Below are 18,775 nucleotides of genomic sequence, written 5' to 3'. Positions count from 1 at the left end.
AAACCAGGACAAAGTTGTAAAATACATCCCTGCTCACACCCATGTCATAATGTTGCATATCGCACACCATGCCAGTTCACTGGCTGGATCCCTTTACACAACTTTGTAGTTAATATAGATATATAATATTATATTATTCTGTCAAAAACAACATCAAACAACCGCAGCCTACACAGCTACGGGGAATTAGCTGCCTCTTTAGAATAACGATTGCAAAGTTATGTATTTGTGACACAAATGGGAAGACCTGTCTGCCTTCTCTTCATATCTTAGTCCTGCTGTGAATTACTGACAGAGAAGACAGCTTAAAACCCCCTGTGGCTGAGCAAGTCTGAAAAGTTTAGTTTCTACTGCAGTAATATGCCCCCTCCAAGAACCATTAGAGGCCCAAACACATCACCTGAAGTTATCATTAGTCTCAGTCACTCAGCCAGTACAATGAGCTGTACCTGGAAAGAGGAGCTGCAGCAGCCATGCTACTGAACGTCACAGAGGCAAACTAAGCGTGAACAAACATCTTGTGCAAACACTGATATTAAAACTATACAGGACAGCTGTAGACTATTGAGTAGTTACACCTCTTGAATCCAGCTGACCTTCCTGTTGTATTTGCATGAACACCCTTCAATGTGTTATGAACTGAAAAAAAAAAGCATCAGCAAATGATATACTGGAGAGAACAGGATCACAGGATAAAAAAGCAGAATGTAATCGTTTTACGGCTTGTCACAACATTCCAGCTTTCCCTCAGGGGTCAGTTATGTTGCTGCGTTTCCCAGCTGTTGGCATGACCGTTTTCACAATAGATAATCATTAAGTATAATAGTTAATGGCTGACAGTGGACTTAACTTTATTTGCTGAGGTGTGAAAGAACAACTGAAAGTGGCAGCGTGGTCCAGAGTTGGTTAGCACGAGTGACAGAAAAGAGACAGAAAGCAGAGAGAGAGAGAGCATTTCACACGCGCACACACGGTGGTGCACACTCTTGTGCCAATAAAAATCATTTTAAGACATGTCCTAATGAGTTAAGCGCGCATGAAGGCTCGCTTCTGAGAACAAGTTCATACATGCGTGAAAACAAGGTTGGATACACACCCTTTTCTGTGTGATTTGTGATTGTGATGCTCAGTGGGAACAGCATGTGTCTGTCAGGTAGGGGTTTGGATGCCATTGACGACACTTAAATTTTTTTTTTTTTGCCATTTTGACCATCAGCAGCCACCTTCACTTTTAATGGCAGTTGGTGCTCTGCAAATATTTAAATTAAGAAGCTCTATAAATGGTATAAGTTACAGTATGTGAAGGTATACGGACACCAACAAAAGCCACACATAGTGGGACTTTTCCTTTGTGCGCAACAAACCACACGTGAAGTCATCTTTCTGACCTATTGTATGCAGAGCTGTTGTTTGTCTTTTTCTGCAACTGTGAGGTGAACGGATCTAAGTGGACGTCTAAGAGCCGCCTACACAAGAAGTAAACATACATATTGGACAAAGACAGAAACAAGATTTTCCTTCTTATGTTGCTGCCTCAGACCATTTCAAGCCTCATACAACTTCCATTGACTGAAAACGTGTCCATATTGTGCACAATGGACTTATCGTTTGTTAAAGTGTGAAAGAAGAAGAATACTTCACTCTCCCACCTACCTGTGTCTTGAAGTGAAGAAAAAAAATGCATTATTGACTGTGTGCACGTCTCTTCCCTGAGGCCTGCTCCTACATAAATTAGTTCTACAGACTATTCACTAAAAGATGGAAATGGCTTATAATTTCTAACATCCATAGTTTTCATTGCAACATCACGCTTGTGCAGCTCATATAACTGATTAAGTCATTTCTCAGTTGAATTGTTGTATATTTAAATATCACCTCAGCAGTAATGATGTGTGCTATATAAGTAATACTCACATAAGCATCAGGGAAGGCTCTGTATTTCGATGCTAAATTCCTCTCAGCCTCAAGATCTTGGCTCTGGAACTGAGACCCTCCATAAACACTGTTGAACAATGAAGTCTGCTGGACCCCTGCGGTGCCCTCACTACTGAAGCTCCTCTGCAGGATGGGAGTGCCCAGTGCCCCGGTGCCTACTCCCATCCCCATCCCCATCCCCATCCCCATCCCCTGGGTCTGACCAAACATAGACAGGGGGGAGTCTATGGTGGTGAACGGCCTGTGGAGGTCTATGGAGCTGGTGGGGCTGAGGAGGCGAGTGGGACTGTTGCTGGAGGGTGGTGAGCTGATGCTGAGCGGGGGAGGCCGACTTATACGAGCGTTGGGGTCTTCAGCCCCGGTCAAGGAGCCCGAGGAAGAGGAGTTCAAAAGGAAGGAGAAGCGCTCGAAGCGGGACCCTGCCTGGTCTGTTCCAACGCCGAGCTCACTTAGCTCCCTCGGTCCCACACTCATGCGATCGTTTGTAGGGCATATTTCTGGTAGTGAGCTGGTATGGAAGAGTGGGCGATGGGCCATTCTGTTTTCAAACGTCTGATCTATGGATGCTGCCCTGTAGCTTCCAAAGATGACACTGTTGTCCAGGCGAGAACCAGAGTTCGGAGACAGAAGTACTCCGTTTTCATTAAACACCGGAGATAGTAAGTCTTCGGGAGAGGAGTCAGACGATTTTCTCATTACAATGCTGTTGAAGGCAGATGCTCTCAGGGGAAAGCTCAGGCCTCTTGTTCCAGGCTGCTGGTCCTGCAATGATTGAGCGCATGCAGAAAGTTAAAGGTGGTTCAGTCAATGTACAATAAAGAAATACAACCTATCAAACAAAAAAACATGTTTTCAGAAAAGTTTCAGTCATGCAGCTTGTTTGGAGTTTATTTGCTGAGATTTCTGAATGGAATATGAATGGATTTGTGACAGCTCTGTACTGTACAAAATGCTATCATCAGAATCAGTAGCTAAGTTTCCCTCCAAGAGTAGTACCTTTGTTTTTTGCAAAACCCTAATCTCTGTGGAAAGTTCATATGAGATGTTCACTGAATTTGTGTGTAAATGTACTATACCTGATGACTCTGCTTCATCAGTTCCATTGGTGAACGAGTGTCTCTTGAGGAGCCCCTCCTCAGTCCCAGGTCAGCAGGCAGAGTGTAAAGTCCATTGAGGGACTCGGCAGCTTTTCCTTTTGCTTCCATCATTTTTGTGGGACTGGTGAGGGAGGTGGGGATGCCAGGGGTGACGGGACTGGCAGCATCCTCAACAATTGGTGGCAGGGAGGAGACGAGGACCGGAGCAGGCGCACGTACACTCGAGTTCCTCGGCCTCAGGGAAGACCCCATGCTCTTCAGGGTGTCCACCAGACTATCCATGTCGAACTGGTGGGGGGATTCTTCTTCAGGAGAGGCAGGGGGAGTGGAGGGGGGGGCTGCGGGGTCGGACACCAGCTCGACGAGCGTCGCCTTGAACACTCCAGTAAAACAGGATGAGTTGTTGTCCTCTTTCAAACTGTCAGTGTTGTCGGACACGGGGAGCTGCTGTGAGTCCCAGTGTGACTTTATCCTCTCTGACTCTCCCTCCGCCTGTCGCTCTCTTACACCTGCAGGTGCAGCAGGCTCCTCCTGCTGCGCTACACTACGCTCATCTTTCCGCTCTCCCGCTTGCTCGCTCTCACGGCTCAGATAAACGCCAGTGCTGTCATTCAGCCTGTTGCCAAGGGTAATATGTTCCTCTGGAAAGGGGGAGGAGGAGGAGGTGGTGGAGGAAAAGGCGTTGCCGAGGCGTCTGTATGCTGAAGCCTCAGGGGGAGCAGAGGAGGAGGAGGAAGACAAGGGGGAGGAACCGGAGTGGGTGTCAGACATTCTGTAACTCAGAGAATCCTCCGCTTTGCACAGCTTATACTGAGTAACCCCCTCAAATCTATTTCTCCATTTGTACTTTGAGTCAGGTTCTGCTCCATTTAATTCAGTCACAGTGGTGCTTGCTTTGCTGAAGTCCTCTGTGTCCTGGCTGCCCTCAGTGCCATCAGCCTCACTGATCAGAGATACTTTATGGAAACGATATATGGAATCATTCTCTTTAGGCGGGGATGAACTCTTTATGGATAGTGTGGTGCTCAGGCTGCTGTAGCCTGAATTCATTTTGTCAGCAGGTTCCTGGTCAGCTTTAGTCAGCTGATCTTCTAAAGCTGCTCCTGAAGCTTTCAGGGACCTGGATAAATAGAGAAAAAGACCACAAAAAAAAAAAAAGAACAGAAAAGACAGAGTGAGAGTGTGATTTAACATTGGTAACTAGTCCAATGTGTATCAAGTGCTGCAGTGTCTTCAGGGTGTGGTTGTCATGTCATACCAACAATGCAAATTAAACAAAGCCAACTTAAGTATCTTGTCTTGCGTGCAATGTCATGTACATTTTACAAAGGTCTCATATTTAACACAGCCGTTTGACTAACTTATTACATGTATTTTCAACAAAGAAAATTAGAAGAGAATTTCTTGTATAAACTGAATAAGTTTAGGACAATACGGTAAGGAATTTGAAAAGAAAAGGTTTCACCTACATTCACTCTATGCAAACACACAAAACCAACAATGTGTGTGTGTGTGTGTGTGCGCGCTAGGAGGATCGTGTGCTGTAAGCAAAATATGTCAGTCAACATTGTTTGTACTTTGTATTTGCAGCATATGAACTGTGCTAAACTCTTCAGCACAATACTGTGTGTTTTTTTTTCTGTGCAAGTGTCAGTCAACACACACACTTGCCCAGACGTCAATGTCGGCTCTGACAGCAGAGTGACATCAGATATGAGCATCCATAAACAGTGCCACTGCGCAGCTGTCTATGTGAGGACACAGATACCAATGATAAGCTACTGTATTTACTTTTATGGTATAATGTTAACAACTTAGTTTTTTATACAATTTTAAATTAATAGCAGAAAGTCTGTGTTTATGGGAAATGGTAGTATCGAGTGTTTTTACAGTTAGACCCCTACTCTGGATTAAAAGATTGGCTATCTTGGTTTCTGCTGCTTTAATTTCTTTAATCTTTTTTTTTTTTTTGTCTCTCAAGGATCCCACACCCTTTATCAAGTGACACACTAAGTCATTGGTACACCACTTTAAGTAACATGATTATGACTTATATGTTAGACTGTGCTTATCTATAAGCAAAATATATTTAGTTTGACCATTTCTTCCTTTAGCTATAAAGGTAGATTATTGAAATTGTGTGAGTTGGAAGAAGTGTCTTGAAATAAGTTTACAAAAAAGCCAAGCTGGAATTTTAATTTCATTACAGACATGAGTGCCTTAAAATCTGAGTGTGTAAGTTATGACATAATTTTGGACTTTTTCAGTATAATTTGAAAATGTATGTGCTGAAATCAGGACCTGGTTTATATTGATTTGTGGTGTGAGCCCATGCAGGGTGGGCATATTTGCGTGAAGACAACAATACTAAAAAGTGTCATCATCACCATCAGTACTGTTCAACGAACCAAAATGAGCCTTGAAATGAATGTCAAGACGCTTTCATGAGTCAGGCACGAATTTGCATTAGTGAATCATTTGACCTTTAATAAAGATCATTGAAACTCTACACTTAAACTTGACAGGTTGAAGCACCGTTTTATTCAAGGTAGCACACATAAGTGCAGTGCCTGGGGTGGATTACTAAAAGGTCATGTGAATATAATAGCTGTTGTAAATGACTTAACCGTGTTTGAAAAGACAAAATAAGAACCCTGAAAGGTCACAGTCACACATGGCGTTTTATTTCCTCTGGCCATGTCATCATTTGAACAAACACAATTAAAATGTTTTTCAAGGAAAGCATTTGATTGGATGTGATGAAGTTAAGATACACTTTTTAATCGTGCATTGGGGAAATTCCCATGTCACAGCAGCTCAATAGTAAGACAAGTACAAGGAAACAGGCTTAAAAATATGAAGGACATAAAATGCAGAAATATCTGCAGGTGTTTTGTTTTTCCAAGTCGCTGTGCATAGACGTGCAAAGCATCATTAAGTGCATGGGTGCAAAACATTTGAATATTCTTGGTGCTAAACAGACTCGTCTCCACACACTGACCACACAGAATCACTCACTCTCAAAGTGCTGGTTCTGCAGATCTACCTGAATACAGTAATGAACACAGACCGTTAACAATTACATTAACACGATAGTTAATTTTCCTTTATATTTCAAAGATAAGAATGTATCTAGGCTACAATGGGGATTAAACCACAAAACAGAGAATAGGTTTGTTGATGTTCACCTAGTGTCTAGTGTCTTTTTTAGGATGATACTAGTTTTAATAAAACAGCAAATCAAAGCTTAATGACCTATTATTCAGTAATGTCTGCAGGTATTTTCATTTCAGGTTGCATACAGCCCCAACAACATTCACCATTAAGGTGGGCCAGCCTGTGCAGTATGTACAGTACTAAAAAAAACATTTGTTTAAAAAGAAATCATCAACTCAGATCATCTCTCATCTGGACAGTAGGACGACGATATTATGTGAGAGATTTCAAGAAAATCTGCCTGAAATATTGAGAGTAAGGGTGGCAAAACTGACATTTTCATCCCCCCATTCCCAGTGGAAATTGGACCCTTGTCCTCCTGGGACATGTTGCCCTATTCACAGATCCACACCTATCAATGCTGAGAGCAAGCATGACCTTCCTCTTAAACAACAGTAACATACAAATGGTGTCTCACCTGACATAATGAGTCTCAAAGAGACAGGTATATGAGAGCACACACAGCACATTAATATATTGTATATTAAGTTACAAGTATTACCACATTCTTTGAACACATACAGACATGCCTAAAAATCAAGATCCATGCACACATGTGTCCTAGAACATGTACCGGCCTCGATACAAAGTCAGAGTGAGTACAAGTCAGAGAGTACACAGAGTGACACTCAGTTTGGGGAATGTGAGCTCATGCACATGAAAGGAAAACATCCCATGCAATTATGTGTGAGCACCGTCTAATTTTTAGACTGCTTTGCCTGGTTATGCAGCTCTGAACATCAAAGAAGAAACATCTGTTTTCATGTAATTTGTTAGTGAATGTTTAACTCTTCTTTACAGCAAATACTCTTCTTTTTGTACTAATTAGCACCTTAAAAATGCTCTTATGTTGACACCCCCACCCCCCAGGTGAAGATTGAACATCTTCAAATGTAGTCACCATACACACTGTGGACATAACCTTGCATGCAATAGAATGGTGAAAAGCATTGCTTTTTGTTTTAAATCAGAGTGAGACAACCACGTGCATGCAAAAAGGTACAGCTGGATTCTTATGATGTTGGGCTCTTTACAAAAAGAAAAAAAAAAAAAAAACACAGGAGCATTGTTGCAAATTCAAAACACGGCCATGTTAACGTGAATCACGCAGACCGCAAAGGGTGGAGCTTTTAATAATATTGATTTTGAATGATTGCCAGTGAGAGCTCAAGTAAGCAGAACGTATGCAAATGACACGAGAGGCCACCGCCAGGCCAAATGTGATTCCTCCTTCATTAAATACAGTATCAAAAAAAAGTACTTTTCACATCTGGTTGAGTGTTTGTCTAAAAATATGTGATTTATATGGAAATCTATGGGTGGGAAAAGAGAGTGTGTGTATCCCACTAGCTTTTTTTTTCATTTCGCCTCCCTTCTGGTACATATCTGTAGGGGATTTCTCAGTGGTTTACCGAGTGCACAGTAGTGTAACTTGTGAGTATTTGGAGTTTTGCAAGAGCTAGCATGTGTCTGGCTGCCAAAAACCAGCAAGCCCTGAAGCTTTACTGGGCTCGAGGTGCAGTTTACATTATCATCACTCACTGAGTTAAAGTTAACTGCAGCCATAAAAACATTTCAACTATCCGATGTGAACAACTGCTTGTTGAACATTGTTTTATACCACTGAATTTCATGTCTAGACAGTTATACAGGTTTAATATTAAAGGGATCAACCACTAATTTGACTGTTAACAAACAGGTGTCACAGAGAGCTGCTGCATTTGTTTAAAAATAAAAAAAAGTATTATAAGAAATGTTTTTGAGGCTTAAGAAGGAGCTGATCTAAATTGGATAAATTACCTTGAGTGACCTCACATGAGTCAGTGGCCTACAAATTTAAGATTTGAAACATAAAAAAATTCTGTGGAGTTACAAAGAAGTGGGCTTACTAGATTTCTGGAGCCCGCTCCCCATCTCTGCTTGAGACTAGCAACTCGAGGTCACATTAGTGAGTGTGAGTGGAAGTGTGAGTGTGTGAAATAAAAAATAGATGACAATTGACAATACTGTCGGAGTGGAATATGATGTAGTTTTTTGTTTTTTTTGTGTTTTTTTTAGAGATATATCATTGTAGGTGTCCACAATCTTTGCCTACAACCTTGGTAGGAGACGGCCAGGTATTAGGAAGCAAGATTTTCCAAAGCTGACATAACCTGTCAGAGGGTAAATTCTCCACATGTTTGTCATTCCAGTTGTGTCTGAAGTGAGGTGACAGACTGTCACACTTGAAAGGGAGACAAAGCACAGAGCTCAGTGGCAGAGTTCAGACTTAAAACAGGACCTTGGAGGTGTGTAGGATCCCATGTCTGAATACATATTATTGTCATGAGGCCATTACAGAAGAAGCCTGTGAGACAGGTGGGGCAGGGTAAATCTCTCATCGTTCAGTGAGCGGAACAGTGTCTATTCACCAGAAATTGTATTGTTGTAAGTGTTGGAGGCCACAACTTGTTTGTTGGCAGGTTATGAAAAAAAACACATCTCTTGGAATGAAAACCCAAACACAGTTGAAAAAAAACCCGCACGAACTCCTCCTTTGTTGATAGTCATCAACATTTTCTATGGTGCAACTGGAATAGTACAGCTCTAGTCTCCACCATCACCCAACCTGTATGCAGTTCCACAAAATTAGTTTTTTAAAAAAATGCTTTTTACCAAAGCATAAAATAAAAAATTAAAAATCAAAGTGTGAATAAAAGCGGCATATAGAGTTGTGTCTTACGAATATATACACTACACTATCTGATTCCCTTTTTATGTGATGTGTCTCCATCCCATCCCACCCTGTTGTTGTTTCTTTGTAATTATTGTATTCTGTGTATATAATGTTTCTTTGTGTATATAAGGTTTTTTCTGTATATATTATGTTTATTTAATTTTCTAATTCTTTAACTTTGTGCTTTGTCTGTCCCCTTGAGCTGCAGTAACGGCAAACTTTCCCCACTGAGGCAGCAATAAAAAGTTTATCTTATCTTCACTCACAAGTAAAACACACCTTTGCTGCCATCTAGTGGTTTTAAAAAGGCAAAACAATATAATGGGATCTGACACTTGGAATAAATGAGGAGTCATACTGAGACCTATTAGCAGTATCTAAATTAAGTGTAAGTGCACCATTACTGTTACACACAAACAGTTACACAGTAGTTTACATCGTACAAAATGGATATTTATGAATTGAATCCTTGTGCTGTATGTTGTGAATACAGTGAGGCAGTTTTAAGCTTTTCCTCACATTGTGAAGATCCTGCTTTGTTTACATGATCATGTAGCCGCCATAGTTAATCTGTACCCGTCATCATGTGCCACTAATTCCCCAGAAAATCTACCTTCTCCAATATCTCGCAGTTAAGACGAAGCCATGCTCTGGTACGGCTGTTGACACTTTTGCCACATAAGGAATAAACCAGGAATAGATCCATTAAGTAAACGTGCCTAAGCACAATGACACATGCTCACATACTGCAGGTCATCCAGCTGTCATGCTGTATGTTACATGGTTACAACCGTAACCGTAAAAGCTACTGTTTTTCCTTTAAACATCATCTTCCTCTTAATTTGCTCCTGTGAATTTCAGGTAAAACTTCAGATAAAACTTGATGCAAATGTGGCAAAACAAGCCGTCTGGCATGACATGCAGTGCTGCAGGTGTCAGGACATGCTGTGGAGCTAAAGCATGCTCTGAAAGTGACCCAGACCTTTTGGAATTCCTGCCTAAGAGCTACCGCAGGGCTACAGAGCTACTTCGTGGCACATTTTCCAAACATCCAAAACCACATCTCAAACACTCTTGCAGCATCAGCATCAATATTGTTTCCCATTTGTGACCATCTGCACGCAGCATGTTGCAAAAACCAATATCACAAAAATACAGCAAAACACACCAGCTGACCATCACAGTTCAACATGGGAGTGGTGTAATTAATAAATAACATAATGCGATTAGAGCTGAAGAAGTTCATTGGTTGACCAACAGACACTTGTTCTGCAAATCAATTACTCATTTAAGTAATTTAAGACAAAAATGGCAAAAAAGCAGGATCCAGCTTCTGAAATCTGAGGATTTACTGTATGTCTCTGTTTTCTATCATTGAATGTAATATGTTTTACTGTTTAACCATTTGCCGGATAGCACAAACAACCTGAAGACATGATCTTGTGCTGAGGGGAGTTTGCCACCAGTTTCTGACATTCATTACCTGACGATTCATCGAAGGCATTATTGCTGGATAAAAGATATTTTTAAAAAAATCATTAGTTGAAGCCGTAATTGTGACAAGATGTTGAGTGTTTGGAGATGATTTTCTTGATTGTTTGTTGATTTATTTATGTTTTTATTTGAAATGTTCTATTCTGGGGGTGGGATGTATAAGGATAAGATTTACCATCACTTTCTTCAAGTTTTGTTATAAAACACTGACTTATTGACATTATTGACATAAGTAAGTAATAAACATCTATACTGTACCTTTACTGAGCTCTGGGTTAAACAAATAGGAAGGACGTGCAAAAATCCATGAATTATTTACTCCTTGGAGAAGTCAATTGGGGCACAAAACTGAAGGTAAGTGACAGAACTGAAAACACACCACTTTACATGTGGTGCATTAAAAGGGTGTGTTCTAAACTACACAGGTATGTAGGCAGCTCTGTTGGTAAACACAGTAGCACAGCTAACGCCGACCTGTCTTCTTCTTATCAGAAGAAATGAGTACGAGTAAAATTTGTTATCCATTTAAAGTCTATTAGCTTGGCTGCACAAGTCTATCACTTTACATGGACAAGAAATCAAAACTCGGTGTTGTTTCATACAAACCCCTGAGGCTGCGTTGCTGTGCATACCAGCACAGTAGCTACAGAGCTGCAGTTTCCTAAATGACACCATTCACTGATTTGTAAAATAACTCTCACTAAGCTTGATCGACAGCAAACTACCAGTTACGCACAGTTCAAAGTGTATTCAATGTACCTGTTACACTATTCAATGTACCTGTTCATCCACATACTCACATACATACATGTAGCAATGGACTCTTTTAAAAAAGGGTGAGAAGATGTTCCACTTACCCCAGACTGAGGTCAGGTTGGGCCTCTGCCGGATGCTCGAGTGTATCTGAAAGCGTGTCTGCAGCTTCGATGTCAGGAAGGCATGTGTCAGCGCTCAGGGCTGACAGCTCGACTGCCACCTGCTCTCGCACCGTCCTGGTGCTGTCTTGGCTCTGAGTAATTGTATCCACCCACTCACTACTCTGTGGAGCCCTATTGTGTTCAATCACTGTGGCATCTGATTGCAGCTCAGCTCTGCGTGTCAAAGTGCCCGTGACAACCTCTTCTCCACCACAAGTATCAGTAGCCGCACTGGTTGTAGCGTAAGTGTTGGTTTCTGCGCTTTCTGTGCTTGCTTCACCTCTCTTGTCACTCACTGAAACTTGCTCTCCTGCCACTCTAAATTGAGGTGTGATCGTGGCTTCCTCTCTTGTGTGACTGGAAGGAGTATGTTTATATACAGAGCGCCTCGTGTCTTCGCAAGCCAGATATTGCATCTCCTGATGTAGGAGTTGCTTCTCTCCAATAGGATGGTCTTGTGTTTCCAATTCCTCGGTCCAGTTTCCCTCTGACCCCTCCCCCCGCTCATGCTGCTCAATGGAAGGAGGAGCAAGATCGCATACCATCAGCCTGTTCACCTGCTGAACCGGTGTGGCCAGTAACTCCTCCTGTCTCTCCTTCCACCCCTCTCCTTTCACTTGTGAAAATGCTGCACTTGCTGCTTCTTTCTCCTGACTCTGTCTGTAATTGCCAACAAGAGACTCTGATGTTTCACTTTCCTGCACTTGAACTTCTGAACTCGGACCACTTAGCTGTTGCTGCACTTCAGTTTGGCTATTGACATCCTCTTTCTTTTCTTCACTGCCCATTGTGCCTCCATCACTCTGCACTTTAACAATTACCACCCTAAATTCTCCCTCATCTCTCTTGCTCACCCCTCTTTCCGCAACCACCCCTCTTTCTGCAATCAGTGAGCTCATCAGCTGAACCGGTGTGGCCACTAACTCCTCCTCTCTCACCTCCTGCCCCTCTTCTCTCATCTGTGGAAATGCTGCAGTTGCTATTTCTTTCTCCTGACTCTTTGCATCATTGCCCTCAAGAAACTCAGACGAGCCAGTTAAACGCACTTGAGCTTCTGAACTCTGACCACTAAGTCGTTCCATTTCAGTGTGGCTAGTGACATCCTCTTTCTTTTCTTCATAGCCCATTATGCCTCCCTCATCCTGCTTTTTAACAATTGCCACCCTAAATTCTCCCCCTTGCCTCTTGCTCACCCCCGTTTCTGCAATCTCCCCCTGTTGTGGAAACTCTTCACGCGGCTTGAAATCTCTCACGGCGTCTACCACGCTATTGTCTTCCCTTTCATCCAATGTGTACATCTCTTCATCCCCGCTGTCCTCTGTGTTGTCCTCTGGAGCACTGTAGTAGATCTCCATGGCACCACCATCATCTGATCCCACGCTCAGATATGCTGGACTTACATACCCATCCATGTGTCCAGGCGGCGCAGAAAAACTCTCTGTTGTTTCAATCTTTATCTGAACACCCTTAGCGGCACTCATCCTTTCAGGACCAGGAGTAGGACAGCCAGGATCAGTGCTCGCCTCATCTGTGACTAACTCTTTGACCAAGATCACTCTCCGTTTGGAGTCAGTAACCTGAGTATCGGTCCCTTGGGATGTAACATAGTCAGAGACGGGAGGGGCAGAGTTTTGAAGCACGGGGCCTGACGTGGCAGTGTCTTGAATGGAGCTGAAACAATCTGATTTCACCTCTGAAAGGGAGCGGGTCAGCTCCGAGTAAGGAATTTTATCAATGTCAACTTGTCCGGAACCTGATTTGAGAGAGGGAGGCAAATATCTGCAGCGGATATCTGCATCTCTATGAAGCTCAGAAGCTGGAGGGGTTTGGTAAGAGGAGCTCTCACTAGAAGCAATCACCCTTGTCTCGCTGAAGGTGGCATTTGTATTAGCATGATCCCCCACAGCATCATCCACTCTCCGAGCAGCAGAGTCAAACTCACGTGAAGTTGACAGGCGAGAGTTGACAGGCGAGAGTACATTAGTTTCTGTGTGACATTCATTAATGGTGTTAACCACGCCTTGAGGTGGAGGATTTGAGGAGGATGACATTACCTCAGAGGTAAAACTCGGGGGGAAAAGTGATTCATACAACTCTTCATAAACTACATCTTGATTGACAGGATGAGGATTCTTTTCACTGCTAACAGCTGAGGTTGTGGTGACACCTGTGGCAGCTTCAGGACTAGATCCCTCAGAGCGAGAAATAGGGACTTCGTCATGTACAGACACAGAATCTGCTTTGAGAGCTGAGTTGTCGGAGTGAGGAACAGGGGTCGACTCTGCAATAGTGACATCAACACTTCCCAAGGAGGGCTTACTGTCAGCGACGTCAGGTTGATGATGTGATAATGTAACTCCGGTGGATTCAGTGAGAATGGTTTCTGTTTTATTGTTGTTGCTGGAGACTGAGTCAACAACTGCTGCTTTGTGATCTAATGTGTCAGGAATGGTTGGAGGCTGTGTATCTGGAGGGATAGGTGCAGCCGGGTCATCAACAGAGGAGGTGGATTCTGTATTAGTTGTGGGGGCAGGTGAATAGGCATCGCTTTTGGATATGTTATCATGAGCGGGGATGTTTTCATTCTCTGGTGAGCCTGGATAGTCCAGCTGCAGTTTAGGAATGGTGGCAATCGGCGCTTTCTGCGGTTCCTTAGGCACCTCAAAAAGACTTGAGCCATCAGTCAGAGGCTCCTGTGTTTCTGGTTGGGTGTTTACAGTGACAGGTGACTGTGATTGGTCAGGGAGAGTGAAATACGATTCTGACTGGTTGGTGGCCACCGGGGGAGGAACAGGGGTCGACTCTGCAATAGTGGCATCAACACTTCCCAAGGAGGGCTTACTGTCAGCGACGTCATAGGCATCAGGTTGATGATGTGATAATGTAACTCCGGTTGATTCAGTGAGAATGGTTTCTGTTTTATTGTTGTTGCTGGAGACTGAGTCAACAACTGCTGCTTTGTGATCTAATGTGTCAGGAATGGTTGGAGGCTGTGTATCTGGAGGGATAGGTGCAGCCGGGTCATCAACAGAGGAGGTGGATTCTGTATTAGTTGTGGGGGCAGGTGAATAGGCATCGCTTTTGGATAAGTTATCATGAGCAGGGATGTTTTCATTCTCTGATGAGCCTGGACAGTTCAGCTGCAGCTCAGGAATGGTGGCAATCGGCGCTTTCTGCGGTTCCTTATGCACCTCAAAAAGACTTGAGCCATCAGTCAGAGGCTCCTCTGTTTCTGGTTGGGTGTTTACAGTGACGGGTGACTGTGATTGGTTAGGGAGAGTGAAATATGATTCTGACTGGTTGGTGGCCACCGGGGGAGGAACAGGGGTCGACTCTGCAATAGTGGCATCAACACTTCCCAAGGAGGGCTTACTGTCAGTGACGTCATAGGCATCAGGTTGATGATGTGATAATGTAACTCCGGTTGATTCAGTGAGAATGATTTCTGTTTTATTGTTGTTGTTGCTGGAGACTGAGTCAACAACTGCTGCTTTGTGATCTGATGTGTCAGGAATGGTTGGAGGCTGTGTATCTGGAGGGATAGGTGCAGCCGGGTCATCAACAGAGAAGGTGGATTCTGTATTAGTTGTGGGGGCAGGTGAATAGGCATCGCTTTTGGATAAGTTATCATGAGCAGGGATGTTTTCATTCTCTGATGAGCCTGGATAGTCCAGCTGCAGCTCAGGAATGGTGGCAATCGGCACTTTCTGCGGTTCCTTATGCACCTCAAAAAGACTTGAGCCATCAGTCAGAGGCTCCTGTGTTTCTGGTTGGGTGTTTACAGTGACAGGTGACTGTGATTGGTCAGGGAGAGTGAAATACGATTCTGACTGGTTGGTGGCCACCGGGGGAGGAGAAGGGATGTCAAACTTTTCGCTGGCGTCAAGCTTTGGTTGAGACCTGCTGCACGTCGTCTGCATATTGGCTTGACCCAACTCCATCTGACTGAGATCCTGAGGAGTCTAGAAGAAGACCATTTATGTCACTTAGTCATATTACATTTTTCACTCATGAGTTAGCCTCAGTTTGTAGCTCTCTTGTGTTATCATTACAATCCAGCCACAAGGCAGAGTCATTCATTCTGAAAAATAAATCCCTGGTGAACATTCGAAAACCCACAAGGTTGTTGAACAACACAAAGTACTTCTTTGACATTCTCTCAGGTATCCTTAAACCAGCAATAACAGCGGCCCTTTTAAGTTGACTAGCAAACTTGCTGCCAAACAGTTTCTTATTTACACATCTGGCACTTATTAAGCAATGTATACAAGTCAAATATTTACTCTTCTTTTAACTCTGTTTTTGGTCTCCACCAACCCCTGAGGGAAATTTCTTGCTCTTTAGCTGCGAAATGCTCCACTATGTTCACCAGCTAGTTTCCAACATGTTTTGCAAATTGGGAAGAGGATCAAACATCTTTTTAATCATTTGATCCAAATGGACACAGAGTCCCTCAAAACTGCAGTGGTCGCTAAACAACCCTCTGGGGTTTTGAAAAATCATCCTGAGTGTATCAGAAATCAAATGTTTTTGAGAGTGGAGTATTACATAAATGATATTAAGTAAACTGAGGATATGGATAAGTTAAACAACATAATACAGTCAGATAGCTATATAGGTATTTCATGTGGCAAAAAAACACAACATCCAGGGTATGGGGTTACCTCCTCTTGCTCTTCAATGCCCAGGCTATGAAGGCCATAAGTGCTCTTAGAGATACTCTCTTCACCATCCTTCTTCTTCTTTCTAAGACCAAAGGAAAAGGTGGCAAACCTTTTGGGCTTATGGAGGTCCAACTCTGAGTAGCTGAGTTCTTTGCTCTGAGTGGAAGAGAGATGGAGGACAGAGAAAAGAGGAAGGATAACATATACATTTTAAAGTTAAAATGTAACTCTCAAAAAAATCACAAGAAGCATCTATTAATCTATTACCGCAAAAAATACTGTATGTTGTGATTAATGATAATGATAATGATTAATTAATTAATTAAATAACTTTTATGGCTTGTTGTACATGAAAATGTCATCTCTCATTATGATTTTTAAAACATATGAGATACTGTAGCTCACACACCCAAGCGTGTATTGAATAGGAAATTAACTGAGACTACATATCAAACACACCTAACTATTCTACAACCTTGCCAAGTGTTAATTAGAAACCTCCAAACGCCGCCACTGTCAGTGAATTGCACGATGAAAAAGTATTTACACGTGTAAACAAGAGAAAGAGCTGACAACCTAACTTCATTCCAAGCGGTACAAGCTGCTCCACCCTGGAAAAAATGAAAGACTAGTTGAACACGGTCTACTAAACCTAATAGCTTCTGACTCAAATACTGCGGTTTGGAGTGCTTGGTAAAAGTAATAAAGTAAGTAATAAAGTTTACATCTCTTTCCACATCTCAAACCATTAAACAACAGATTTCTATAACAATAATGACACGCTACATATTAATCTGGCAAATCAAAAGTTTCTTGGTAAAGCAGTATCTATGTGATTATCTGTGCGTGTTTGGATGGGCCGTGATGACAAAGGACAATGGCACACGATGCTGTCTGTCACTACCATCTGTCAGGTTTTTTAAACTTGGGTGTGCCCGCTTAAATTCTTCCTTCTGAGATGGATAGTTTTGGAAAAAAGCAAAGACAACAATCAAAGGGGTGTCTTAGTTGAGTAATGCAGTCGTGGGTGGACACGGTAGCTCTGCTGTGTTAGAGGCACAGTCAGTGTCAGTGCATGAGCACAATAAACTAAAGCAGGTAAAAAGATAGAGAGCCACACTAATGGATGGCTGATTATAGCAAACTTCAGATAGACGTTTCCGGTCAGGTCACCAACTTTACGACTCATCTCTGCAACTGCCACACAACTTTCTCGTAATTGCCAGTTGCAGCCACAGTGCCTGCTGTTCAGCAAAAGCTATATAGGCTAAATTCAAAGTTAGGCTTGGGGACTACACAACAAGGATTTAGCCTGTGGTGCGCAGGCCCAAGTAAAAATAAATATGCAGCTCCTATAATGATGAAATATCTTATAAAAATCTTGTCACTAACGCCTTAGGCTTCGTGGTTCAACATTCAAAATAAATTATTCAATTACATTATGTGCACTGGCACAACAAATAGGCATCAGTGGATCGTGCAGCCAAACAAAGACCAACGAGACTCTCTTTTCTACTGATGGTGCATTTCATCCCAAAGGTATTCAGTGCTTTGAATGAACGAGTCAGTGACGTATTTCCCCTGAATGATCTTTATTTCCAATCGGAGATGATTCTTTCACAATGACATACTATTCTCAATTAAAAAGTATGCATCTAATGGGGTTTACATGAACAGTGCAGGGGAAAGTGCAGCTAAACATGTGTTCAAAAGAAGATTGTTGTGTCCCACACCTGTGTTAAGATATAAACCTTTTTAATGTGAACAATCACATGAGAATGTGATAAGGTATTTTATTTTTTTAAACGTCTGCTATAGCCTATTCTGCATCCTGCATCTGCATGCGTTTATATGTCCTAAACACATAAACACCATGTACTGAACACACACAGCATTTAACATTCATATGCTGTACAGCATGTAGCTGCTGCCAAATCAGAGGATTACAATTGAAGAAGGAAAACACATGCGTGAGATTACTTTTTTTGTTCTGTGCCATCTGTCGTGCAGGTCTCAGCGACATAGCAGTCAGATCATCAATGATCTTCACTACAATGCTGCTGCTCAGTAAAGCACTGGCACCCTCTTTCTTCGTCTATCTTCATTTTTTAAGATATGGTGCCCTCTAGTGTGAAGTTCTGTATGTTGTATGTCTCTTTTGTAGCGCAACTAAATATAGATTATAAGAGTAATTATCAAGTATTATCAAGTCTGATGTGATTAAACAAGAATAACGGAAAAATATCATCGTGTTTATTTGCATGGTACAAGTTTGCATGAAGTGTAAGGGAGTCACGATTATGCAAGCCAGACCCTGAGGGGGACCAACCATAGGTGGAATGCAATGCTGCTGTGAAATAACGTTATAGCCCCCAAGAATATTCTCGTTCAGACAAGTTTCTGACATAATCTTTAGGGTTCTCACACGCTCACTCGCTATGAGCCTGAAAAATAACAAACCACAATTACTTACATACCACAATAATTATCATCCCAACTGATTTCTGTTGTCCCGTAACAGGGCATGAAACAACTGAGTGACTAAAGCAAATTGAGATTTTAAATTTTAAATTGCTAAATCATGCGCTTGGCATTTGTTGCCACAGGCACTGATAACGAGTTTCACCTGAATATTTCCCAGGTAGCATAGAAACTGATGACAACATTATCAGAGGTTCAGATGCTTCATCTATGTCTACAATGGGAAAGGGTATAGAGTTTAAAACCCAGCCGTTT

At 42.3% G+C, this 18,775-nt stretch overlaps 1 protein-coding gene across 1 annotated transcript in view; it reads right to left on the bottom strand.

Annotated features, from left to right (window-relative positions):
* The window catches only part of crybg2 (crystallin beta-gamma domain containing 2), a 42,715-nt gene that overhangs the window by 16,165 nt on the left and 7,775 nt on the right, over positions 1 to 18,775 (bottom strand). Inside the window, exons 3-6 of the mRNA XM_070846847.1 lie at positions 16,040 to 16,195; positions 11,316 to 15,337; positions 3,012 to 4,152; positions 1,915 to 2,697 (exon numbers count right to left, since the gene is read on the bottom strand). Coding sequence (XP_070702948.1) covers positions 1,915 to 2,697; positions 3,012 to 4,152; positions 11,316 to 15,337; positions 16,040 to 16,195 — 6,102 coding nt within the window. The remainder of the gene's footprint in view (positions 1 to 1,914; positions 2,698 to 3,011; positions 4,153 to 11,315; positions 15,338 to 16,039; positions 16,196 to 18,775) is intronic.

This window comes from Pempheris klunzingeri, chromosome 16 (genome assembly GCF_042242105.1).
Source record: "Pempheris klunzingeri isolate RE-2024b chromosome 16, fPemKlu1.hap1, whole genome shotgun sequence".
Taxonomy (NCBI): domain Eukaryota; kingdom Metazoa; phylum Chordata; class Actinopteri; order Acropomatiformes; family Pempheridae; genus Pempheris; species Pempheris klunzingeri.
The sequence above is the reverse complement of the archived record's forward strand: the minus strand, read 5'-3'. Positions and strand labels throughout refer to the sequence as shown.